We start from the raw sequence: 12,550 nt of genomic DNA on the forward strand, positions 1-12,550 counted from the left end.
TAATTTGTGAAGGACCTAGACAAGTTGTGTCTTTCTGTTTTTCTCTGTTCTTAGGGTGTTGGATTTTTGTCCTTAGCATGTTGCATCTTGGTTGTGAAACTGACTGTATGCAGGAAATGATTAAGCATTATGGGAAAATCTATACCAGAAGCATATACCTCTTCACTCCCATTTATCTTTACATGTTATTGGCTAGACCATGGCTCACATTGACACCCTTAATTGCAAGAAGGCTAACCAAGTGGATACTGCCTTTTTAAAGCCTTAAATGAGGCAGGCTTGCAGGAGGGAGAATGGCTTAAGTAGCCCAACAATAGCCAGTGAGTGGTGGGACAAGGATTCAGACTTTTTTTCTGTCTTTCTGGTTCCAAAATCCTTGTTCTTTCCTTACTTTGACTCCCCTTATATCCTAGCTACCTCTTTTTATATTTATAATGTCTGTGGGACCACGAGTGGGTTTTAATCACTCACTTAGCATTCCTTTTTTTTGTTTTTTTAAATATTTATTTTTAGAGAGAGGGGAAAGGAAGGAGCAAGAGGGAGAGAAACATCAATGTGTGGTTGCCTCTTGTGCACCCTGTACTGGGGACCTGGCCTGTAACCCAGGCATATGCCCTGACTGGGAATTGAACCAGCGACCCTGTGGTTCACAGGCCGGCACTCAGTCCACGGAGCTGCACCCACCAGGGATTAGTCAGCATTCTTACAGGCAGCAGATGGCATATACAAATGGTGTGATTGAACTGAGTTTAATAAAGGGACTACAGACAATAGACAAGTCTTATTTAGGTCATGGAAGACTGCAAGGAAAGGTTAGGTACTCCATGGCTATCAACAGTGGAGAGACTTGACTATTTCTAAACTCTAAGCAAACAATAGGAGGGAAAGGATAGTAGAACTGGAAGAGAATAATGAGTTGAAGGGTGTTTCGGTAGTGAGACAGTCAAAGGATAAATCCCATTGTCACTTTTCTTCCACCATCTATATGACTTTTTGCTGATTCTTCTTATAGGCTGAACTCACCAAAATCTACAGGGTAAGGGAGCCTTTTGATATGTAGTCCATAAAGGTTAGCCTTTTTAAGCACAGAGTAAGGCAGCGGAGAGTGGAGACAGATGGAGTACAAATGGAAAGTATTCTGCTCACATATGCAAGGTAGAAGAAGAAAGTTTGAGGAAGGAGGAGAGAGAGATTAGGGAGATATATATATGCCCATAAACATGAAAAGGGGTTTTATTTCATTAGTAACACAGAAAGTTAGAACTATAATGAGATCATTTTATACACATCAGATTTGTAAATAAGAAATAATAAAAATACCAAGTTTTGACAGCAGTGTGGAGCTGCTTATTCCCTGTGATTCTGGTAAACACTTTGGCATTACTGAGTACAGTTGAATGTGTTTATATCCTTGACTAAAGATGTTTTTCTTGAGCCTTTACCTTTTCAATAACTAATGTTGAGCGTCTTATGTACTTTTTGCTCTACTTCTATTTGTCCCTCTTTAAATTGGATTGTTTTCTTGTGTTTGAATTTGGAGAGTTCTTTATATATTCTGGAAATAAATTCTTATGGGTAGATAAATGCTTTTGCTTTTTCTACCAGCCTAGGGCTTGTGTGTGCATTTTTTTAACTGTCTTGAAGAGCCTAAGTTTTAAATTTTGATGAAGCTGATAGAAAGCAAATACACTTAATTATATCTATAATTACATTTAAACATTTTAGTTAAAAGGTAGGGTCAGATGAAAAAGAAGACCTGTAAGAAAGGTACAAATGGAATAATAGTAAATGGATGGTGAAAGAGATACTTTCCTAAAGTTTGTCAAAAGAAATCTTGAGTTGCTATATAAGTATCAGATAACATAGATTTCAGGGCAAAGAATATTATCATGGATAAAGAAGCATTTCATAATGACAAAGGGGTCAGTTTATTAAGAGGATAGAGCAGTCCTTAATAATTATACATTTACTAACAAGAGCTTCAAAATACATGAAACAAAAAACAGAAATATAAGAAATAGACAAATCACAGTTACTCCCTTCTTAATAACTGATAGAAAAAGTAGACAGAAAGTCGGAATATAGAAAATTTGAATAACATCAACCAACTTGACCTAATTGTCATTTATAAAACACTCCATTTAATAACTGCAGAATACATGTTCCTTTCAAGTGCATAATTTATCAAGGTACACCATATTCTGGGTTATTAAAAATGTCAGTAAATTTCTCTGGCTGGTGTAGTTCAGTGGATTGAGCAACCAGCCTGTGAACCAAAAGGTTGCTAGTTCGATTCCCAGTCAGGGCATATGCCTGGGTTGCGGGCCAGGTGCCCAGTTTGGGGTGTGCGAGAGGCAACTGATTGCACATTGATCTTCCTTCCTCCCTCCCTCCCTCCCTCCCTTTCTCCCTTCCTCCCTTCCTTCCTTCCTTCCTTCTTTCCTTCCCTCCCTCCCTCCCTCCCTCCCTTTATTTATTTTTAGAGAGAGAGGAAATGAGGGAGAAAGGAAGGGAGAGCAACATCAATGTATGGTTGCCTGATGTATGTCCCTCAGTGGGGACATGGCCCACAATCCAGGCATGTGCTCCGACTGGGAATTGAACCAGCAACGTTTTGGTTCCCAGGCTGGTTGGTTAGTCCGGTGAGCAACACCAGCCAGGGCACATTGATGTTTCTGTCTCTCCCTTTCTTCCTCCCTTGCCCTCTAAAAATAAGTAAAATCTTTTAAAAATATTTTTTCAAATGTCAATAAATTTAAAAAGGCTTAAATCATACTAAGTATATACTCTGACAAAAATGGAATTAAATTAGACGTCAATAATAGGTATCCTGGAAACTGCAAGTAATCGGAAACTAAATAATACATCTTTAACTTACTCATATATTAATAAAGAAGAAAGCAAAAGGAAAATTAGAAAATGTTTTGAACAGAAAAGGATACCCAGTCAGCCAACCCACACCAGTCAGAGCTGAAAATGAAAACATACTAGAATTTGCAGGATGTTGCTTACAGTAGTGCTTAAGAGAAATGGATAGCACGAAACACTTGGTTGAAAGAAAGAGTAAGGTCTCAAATCATTGATTGTGGCTTATATCTTAAGAAATAAGAAAAAAGTGATAACGTGGATGGATCTAGAGGGTATTATGAATAAATCATACAGAGAAAGACAAATACTGTATAGTTTTACTTATATGTGGAATCTAAAAGCAAAATGAAACAAAACAAGTGAACAAAGGAAAAACAGATTCATAGAAACAAAGACCAAAGGGATGGTTCGTAGGAGGGAGTGATGGGGGTGAGGGGAAATATAATTGATAATATTGTGATGGGTTTGCATGGCGACAGGTTATTGCTCGATCTGGTTGGGTGGTCACTGTATTGTACATTTGAAACTATGATAACCAGTATAGGATTGTAAACCAACTATACTTTTAAATAAAAGAATAAAATTTAGAAATTTAAAAAAAAACAAGAAGAAGAAAGGGATTAAGAAATATTTATCAGTGGAAATCAATAAAATAGAAAACAGGAAAACCATAGAGAAAAATCAGTGAAGCTAAAAGCTGACAATTTGAAGATTAATAAAATTGATGAACTTCTAGCCAAACTCAGGGAAAAAACGAGAAGATATAAATGAACCAATATGAAGGATTAGAGAGGAGATGCCACTACATAGTTTACAGATATTGGTAGGATAATAAGGGAATAGTATAAACAGTTTTATGACAATAAGTTTGACAAATGAAATGGACAAATTCCTTGAAAGATAGAAACTACCAAAACCCTCTCAAGAAGAAATAAAAACCTTAATAGCCCTATATCTATTAAAGAAATTGAATTTGTAGTTAAAATTGTCCTACAAAGAAAACTGCAGGCCCAGATGTCTTCACTGTGAATTCTACCAAACGTTTAAGATAAAAGAACACTGATCCTACATAAACTTTTTTAGAAAATAGGAATTCTTTGTTACTCATTTTATGAGATCAGCATAAATCATACAAAATACAAAAAAGCTACAGACTAAGGAAAACAAAATTTATGTTCACAAAAAAAAAGAAACCCCTAATGAACATAGATGTAAAAAGTCTAATCAAAATAGTAGCAAATGAAATCTAACACTGTATTAAAAGGATAATACATTAGGACTAAATAAGCTTTATCCTAGGAATATAAACTTGTTTTAAATTTGTAATTGTTTTTGCTAAACAGGAAAACCTTGTGATCATATGAGTTTATGAACAATAAACATTTGACAAAATCCAACGTAAATTTCTAATAAAACTACAAAAATAGAAACTTCTTCAACCTGACAGGATATTTATAGGGTTACCTAGAATTAACATCATAACTAATGGTAAAAGACTGAATGTCTGCTCTCCTGCTCTATTTAACATTGTATTGGAGGTTCTAGCCAGTGTAGTAGTTCAAGAAAAAATATAAAAGTCACCCATATTGGAAAGGAAGAAGTAAAATTTTCTTAATTCCAGACATCATTGTCTATGTAGCAAATCTCAGGAATCTATCATAAAAGCTACTAGAACTAATCAGCCAGTTAAGCAAGGTGGCAGGATATAAGATAAATACATAAAAACCAATTTGTATTTATTTCTATGTGTTAGTAACAATTTGAAAGTGAATTTTAAAAAGCAAAACTATTTCAGTAACATCAAAAAATATGAAATATGCTCTTGCTGGTGTGGCTCAGTTGATTGGCATGTCATCCTGGAACCAAAGGTTGTGGGTTCAATTTCCTGCTTGGGGCACAGGCTTAGGTTGCAGATTTAATCCCCAGTCCAGGTGCACATGAAGGGCAACCAGTCGATGTTTTTCTCTTCAATTGATGTAAAATTCATTTGGAAATGCGAAAAATGTAGCCAAAACAACTTTGCAAAAGAACAGCAAAGTTAGAGGGCTAATACTGTCTGATTGGAACCTTTAAATTTTAAAGTATTAAGACCATGTGGGCTGTAGCGAGGTAGCTCAATTGGTTAGAGTGTTGTTGTGATACGCCAGGCTGGTGGGTTCAATTCCCTGGTCAGGGCACATATAAGAATCAACCAATGAATGCATAAATAAGTAGAACAACAAATTATTGTTTTTTCTCTTTTCCCTTCCTGTTGCTCTCAAAAAAAAAAAAAGTTTGAAATTGGTGTTTTTGGTTTTTGGTAGAGGTGGAAAGGTAATTGAGTGAAGAAAAGATAGTCTTTTCAATAGGTGGTTCTAGAATAGTTGGGTATCCATATGTATAGTTGATTTTTTTATAAAATGGAAATTCTTGAACAGTAATTACACATATACGAGGTTTGTGCAGTGATTGCCCTTGGGTGTACCTTGATACATGGATTATAAACTAGACTGAGCATTTCATTTTTTAAGATGTTACATTTTACTGGGTGAGAAAGATAAAGTGATTAAGAAGTACCAATTGGCAGTTATGCAGAATAATCACAGGGATGTAAAGTACAGTATGGGGAATATAGTCAGTAATATTGTAATGACTATGTATGGTGTCACGTGGGTACTGAGCTTATCAGGGGACCACTTCGTAATGTCTAATCACTATGCTGTACACCTGAGACTAATAGAATATTGAATGTAAACTGTAATTGAAAAGTAATAAAAAAATACCTAGGCATTGTAGAAAAAGAATAAAGAAATGAATGCATGGGGAAAAAAGATGTCATTTTTTTAACCTAGAAATCTGAGAAATATAATTGGAAAAATCACTGTACTTGGTACTTTGAAGTTTCATTGAATTTTTGTTAAGTGGGATGGAATACATAGGATAATATAGTCTAAACACTATTTTTGGTTTCTGGTTCTTTTTTTTTTTTCTTTAAGATTTATTTATTATTTTTTTAGAGAGAGGGGAAGGGAGGGAGAGAGGGAAACATTAATGTATGGTTGCTTTTCGCACGACCACTACTGGCGACCAGGCCCTCAACCCAGGCATGTGCCCTGACTGGGAATCGAACCAGCGACCCTTTGGTTCACAGGCTGGCACTCAATCCACTGAGCCACACCAGCCAGGGCTCTTGTTGTTATTTATTATCTCTGATTCTCGCTGCTGTCTTTATAGGTTGGGAAGGAAAAAATGCTCAAGGTGAGGATTGTGAAGATTCATCCTTTGGAGAAAGCGGATGAAGAGGCCACGGAGAAGAAATCTGATGGTGCCTGTGATTCTCCCTCAAGTGACAAAGAGAATTCTAGCCAAATCGCTCAGGAGCATCAGAAGAAGGAGGCAAATGTAAAAGAGGACGAAGGAAGGAGAGAGAATATTAGTATGTATGATGTTAGCTTTCCTATGTGACTGTTTTGTTATACACAAATCTTTTTAGGTTCTCTAGCAATTAAATTTGTAATTGAGTTTTGTGGCTAGATAGACATGCTTTTTTTTATGATTCAGAAAACAACTAAAATATCCACAAAGCGAATCAAGGCTTAAATCTTCCTACACAATTAAGACCCCTGGGAAGTTGTTTCTTCATGTTAGAAATCCAGTATATTAAATATTCCAGTATACTCAAATAGCTAGGTCAGAGCAGGAGGAGCAAATTCTAATCTCTGTTTCTCTTAGCATTTCAAGCCAATTGTGGTGGTTTTAAGATATGTACCTCAAGTCCGTATCAGATAGGAGCTGCCAGAATTTTGAAACACTATGATGTCTAAAAGTAATTTTTTGGTACTTGGCGATTCTAACAATAGTGTTTAGAAAGTCAAAGAACTGAGATACCGCTCAATGGGAAAATTATTCATCCTCTGAGGCCTTTGTTAAAAAAAATCTGTAAATAGGAAATTTGACTGGAATAGATTCCAGACCCAGAATATGAGTACTCAAAGGGTTTTTGTATATTGATCCCTCTTCCGGTGACTGTTAGTGGATCAAATAATTTTACTTTATATGTAAGTGTTACAGAGTTTGAATTAGAATGTTACTAAGTGTACTGTTTCCCATTCTATTCTGTCTTTCCAGATGTTTTAGATATGTGCAGATGTGTTTCAGAGGGATGTCCTTATCTCACCCCAAGGAAACTTTTATTTATTTTTCCAACGGAAACTTATGTTGTTAATACTATGCCGTAGCCATTGTGTAGTAGGAAACCCTAGTTTTAGGCTTTGGCTTCTTTTTTAGAGTGTTATATGCCTTAGTTTAGTTTTTAATTATTGGGATGTAATATTAATGCTAATATGTGGAAAAAGTGGTGGGTAGGCTGAAGAATTAGCATCTTCTGAGTATTTTCAGAGGAAAAATTGATTAGAATTTCCATAGAAATGATAGGCAAATTCCAGTATACTAAATATTTTCTCACTAGGTGTCCTTGCCTTCTACTTTATGGAGGGAAAAAAATATATGATGGAGGAATTTTTCAGCTCGTGTTCTTAACCTCCCTGTTATAAATTTCTGTATTCTTTCTCCATCTTAGAAGGGAACTAAGATACTTGCACTTTGAATTCCTTTCCTTCTACTTCCTCAAGGGTTGAGTTAACTTTTATTATTCTACTCTACAGTGTTTTTTAACCCTCTCTCTAATGGTTCTTTTCAATTTATAAGTAAAGTCCCATTTTCTAAAAACAAAAATATATCCTCCCTTGATCCTGTTCTGTTTGTCTTATTTGTTCAAACCAAAATTCATGAGAAGTTGTCTCCTTTCTGACCATCAGTTTATTCATTATGCTATTATAGTCTAACTTCTGCTTCTTTACTCCTAAAACTGTTCTTGATAAGATTATAAGTGACACCCAATTTACCAGATCTACTGATTTCTTCTTAGTCTATGTTTTAATTTTTTTGTTAGATTTAACACTCTTGGTCACAATTATATCTTTTAACTTACTTGATACCACAGTTTCCTAGTTCTCTAACTACTTTTCTATTTTTTATCTCCTTTTCCCTATTATTCCTTGGGTTTTTTTCATAGGGTTTTGTTCTGCCTTTTTATTTTTTTAATACACATCTATTGTATTTCATTTATGCCCACAGTTTTAAACTCTCTATATGTAGGATGATAATTTCCAAATCTAGATCAGCCTAATTTCTTAACTCTATGTCCCAGGCAATTCAAATTTAACACATATAAAGCTAAATCATCTCACTCTTTATGTTGTTTCCCCAAGGCAAGCAAGTAAACAAGAATATGTGGGGGGCGGTGTCAGTCAGTCTGTCACGTCCTTTTACTCAGTTTTATCTACTCGGCCCCTAAGGCAGAAACCCTGGAAACCTTTAATATTTCCACATCTAGTTGGTTACCAAGTTTGTCTTCTAAATACCTCTTGATTTTTTTCCTCCTCCATTCCAGTTGCATTAACTCAGATGTTTAGCATTATATCTTCTGATTTCTTTATCTATTCAGTCTTACCTTCCCATTTTATTCATTTTCTAACTGCTAAAAGCGTTATTTCCTTGTCTTAGTTTCCTTATACTAGTGATCTTGCCAATTTAAATATACATTTAGTTATGAGAGAGATCAGCGATGTCTTAACTTAGGAAGTTAACTAACTTGTGGGAGTGACCACAAGACAAATTCTGATCTACAGTATACAAGGATCTTTCTAATTTACTCCTCTACTTACCTCTTTAAGTTGATTTTTTTACTGTACTCTAGAGTATAGTCACCCATACCTCATTACTTGTAGTCTCTGAATAAGTCATATTCTTTTTCTTTTTTTCATCCTCACCTGAGGACATGCTTAATTGATTTGAGAGAGAGAGAGAGAGAGAGAGAGAGAGGAGGGAGAGAAACATGTATGTGAAAGAGAAACAATGATTGGTTGCCCCATACACGCCCCTACTGGTGACTGAACTGGCATCCCCAGGCATGTGCCCTGACAGGGAATTGTACCTGCAACCTTTCTGTCTACAGGATCATGATCCAGCCAACTGAGCCACACTGGCCAAGGCAAGTCATATTTTTTGTAGGCCTTTTCTGCCTATCTTCCTAAGTTAGACATTGCTGCTCGCTCTCATTATTTTTCTGTACCCATTTCTACAATAGAATCTCCACATTTTATTATAATTACTATTGACCCCACCCATAGACTAGCTAATTGAGGTAAGAATTTTATGATTCATCTTGGCACCCCATTATTCAGTGCCTGGTGCAGAGCAAGTGTTCAGTAAGATAATTATTAATGGATCAATGGATAGAATCAAAAGAGTAATTTTTTTCACTAATTTTCTATTGATTTGACTAGATGACAGAGCACGAAGATCTCCACGAAAACTACCTACTTCATTGAAAAAAGGAGAGAGGAAATGGGCTCCTCCAAAATTTCTGCCTCACAAATATGATGTGAAACTACAAAATGAAGATAAGGTTAGTTGGCACTTTATATTAATCATCTTTCATGTAGTAGATGCTGTTTAAGAAAATAGAATAGTACTAGTTTATATATAGTAGGACAATATATTTTGTCTGTGGCACAGAGCTTACAGAGAAAATGTGCTGAAGAAAAATGTAAATGAATGTGTTTCTATAATACAAAAATTCTGAGTGGTTTTCTAGTCTTAGTAATTATGACCTTAAATTGTATTTTCTTTACTAGGAGGTTACATGCTTTTTCCTTTTAATAGGACTTATTAGGGTTAAGAGTAATTTGCTTTTGAACTTCAAACTTAGTTTTAAAAATAAGAATCTGTTTTCAGCAGTTACAGACTTCCCAAGGTAAGAGCTTTCTTCCTACTTAAAAGTAGAACAATTTATAATGTAATTAAATTCAGAAACTGAGTAACTGAGTCAACAATAATCAGTGTTTTTACAAGGAATCTGTGGAATTAGCAACCTAAAATAGTAAATACCCTTCAAGTAATTCAGTGCTGTGTTTTATTGACTCTAAGATGTTCATGTTTCATAGTTTTAGATGTGTCTAGAATGAGCATATATCTTAAAATTAATTGGCATGAATTTTTCTTTTTAGTGGTGCATAAAATAATGTCTTTAATAGCATCTTAGATTCTGTGAAATATGGCATATTACTTTCAGGTACCTAGAAGCAGAATGGGAGGCTGGCTTTGGAAGACAGCTGCACATTTTTCTTTACGTTTAACTCTTTTATGGAAGAAAGCTAAGGCCTGAGAAATTTAATAATTCTGTTGAAGTTCCTAATTTAGTAAATGAGATTGGGAAGGACGATAACCCAGATCTCTTTCCTCTTTAGAATGCTATTTTTTTTCCTACCTAAGCAGTAAGTTGATAAATCTTACTCGATTTTGACTCTGTTTTATATAGTTAGTGATCTGAAGATATACTTGGATTGTTAGGATTTTTTTATATTTTAAAATTAGATCTTAAATAATTTACTAAATTTCTTCCCATTCAGCAAGGTAGCTAGTTGAAACATTGCTAGGGAGTCTCAACCACTTTCCTAATTATTGTTTGTATTTTCATTGTTGAGTGTAAATTGTTTTTATTCAAATGTAGTAAATACTGTTCATAGGAAGTTAGAAAATACAAATAAGAAAAAAGATATCTCTGATCCCATACTCAGAGATGATAATTGAGGAATGTGGTTGTGGTTAATGGTGGGTTAGCTTTTCACTGACTTTTAAAAGTAGCAATATGCAATACATACTATTTGGTAGCTTGCTTTTCATTTTCTGTCTGGTAAGTATCTGTAATGTAATTACATTTTCTTCTAAAACAATATTCTTGGGTTGTGGTATATATGATAGTTATCATGGGAGTTTATTAAAAATGGAATTCTTCCTGAAAACAGAGGTTACCTCTGAAATGGTTTGCTATTCTCTTGACCCAGAAAAAGCCCACAATAATCATGCAAATCAAGAGGTTCAAATCTTCATGCTTGCTTTAAGAACACTTGTGAAACTGCCCACGCCATCAAGGGTATGCATATCTGAAAAGCACTAAGTATCTGAAGGATGTCACTTTAAAGAAGTAATGTGTGCCATTCCCTCCTTTGGAGTTGATAGGTGTGCCCAGGCCCAATAGTGGGGCTGGAAACAGGGTTGGTGGCCCAAAAAAATGCTGAATTTTTGCTTCACGTGCTTAAAAATGCGGAGAATAATGCTGAACTTAGGTTTTAGATGTTGATTCTCTGGTTATTGAATATATCCATGTGAACAAAGCTCCCAAGATGCAGCACAGAGCTTACAGAGTTCATAGATAGATAACCCACACGTGAGTTCTTTCTGCCACATTGAGATAATCCTTACTGCAAAAGAGCAGATTGTTTCTAAACCAGGAGAGAAGGTTGCACAGAAGAAAAAGATATCCCAGAAGAAACTGAGAAACAAAAACTTACAGCTTGTGGCCTGGGAGTAAATTTACCATAAAATAAATAATAAAAGTAAAAACAGAAGAAAATAAAAATGTGGATTCCCAGGCTCTACTGCCAGAGATTTCTCTGCTTCAGTAAGCTTATAGTGAGGCCCAGGCATATGCATTTTAATAGCATCCTAGATGATTCTGATAGGTTTGTTCTGATTGAAAAATGTGTTCCCCCCCATCCCCCGTGGCTTCATGGTGTCCATTATATGGATGTATTTTAATTTTAAAAATGAATCCCCTGTTAATGTACCTTTATTAGGTCTCCTTTTTTTTTTTTTTATAAGCAATTGATGACTATCCATTTATTCCTAAATTTTCAATAAGAGAAATTGTTGGTTCAGTGAGTATACACATTTTTAGGGCTTTGATACATACTGGAAAATTGCCTAGGGGTTAATTAATTAACACTTTATATCTGAAAATTATTCCTTTTCCTAGTTTATATCTCTGTTTTATAGATGGAATTATGACTTGTCTGGAGAGAACACAGATTTTTGTTCTCTTTAGTTAATTGCTTTTTTAATCCTGTGATGAGTTATTTATATTTGTTAACCTAGATCATCAGTAATGTGCCAGCAGACAGCTTGATTCGTACAGAACGCCCACCAAATAAGGAGATACTTCGATATTTTATACGGCATAATGCCTTACGGGCCGGCACTGGTGAAAATGCACCTTGGGTGGTAGAAGATGAATTGGTGAAGAAATATTCCCTACCGAGCAAGTTCAATGACTTTTTACTTGATCCATACAAGGTAAGGGTACAATTAATTTTTGGACAGCAGGATAGAACACTTAGATGAATTTATTTTTTCAGATGGGTTCAGTAGTACTAGATGTATAGCAGATTAGAAAATTTTCAGATTCATCTATTTCATATAGATTGTGTTGTATGGGGTTGACACAGAAGAGGACACATTGAGTGTCTCCTCTAATTCAATTTATTTTTTACTATGTTTGCATAATTAAAAAACAGACTACATACGTGTGCTTTTTATGCCTCAGATCCTTCTTGGAATGAGGTATGGTATTAAAAAAAATTTTTTTTGCAAATTGAATCCTAAAGATGAGAACTGATTTTGTACATCAGAAAAGATGATCAAATATACTGCCAGCTTTGAAAAGGACTTGGAATGAGTATTGCTTTGTGTGACAGGTTAGTAGAAAATTTAGCATTTCCCTTTAGAAAACATGGTGTTTTCTTTAATTATCTTACTTGATCTTCAGAACATTCTTATGAAGTTGTATGGTATGTATAAATAT

The 12,550-nt window shown here is 35.0% G+C and overlaps 1 protein-coding gene across 2 annotated transcripts in view; it reads left to right on the plus strand.

The window, feature by feature from the left end:
- BAZ1B (bromodomain adjacent to zinc finger domain 1B) overlaps positions 1-12,550 on the plus strand; it is a 72,514-nt gene that overhangs the window by 18,134 nt on the left and 41,830 nt on the right. For both annotated transcript variants that reach the window (XM_054589734.1, XM_054589735.1), the window contains exons 4-6: positions 6,082-6,283; positions 9,195-9,316; positions 11,845-12,042. In XM_054589734.1, coding sequence (XP_054445709.1) covers positions 6,082-6,283; positions 9,195-9,316; positions 11,845-12,042 — 522 coding nt within the window. The remainder of the gene's footprint in view (positions 1-6,081; positions 6,284-9,194; positions 9,317-11,844; positions 12,043-12,550) is intronic.

Source organism: Pteronotus mesoamericanus, unplaced genomic scaffold, assembly GCF_021234165.1.
Source record: "Pteronotus mesoamericanus isolate MK-2021 breed Mesoamerican mustached bat unplaced genomic scaffold, CSHL_Meso_final scaffold_167, whole genome shotgun sequence".
Lineage (NCBI taxonomy): Eukaryota > Metazoa > Chordata > Mammalia > Chiroptera > Mormoopidae > Pteronotus > Pteronotus mesoamericanus.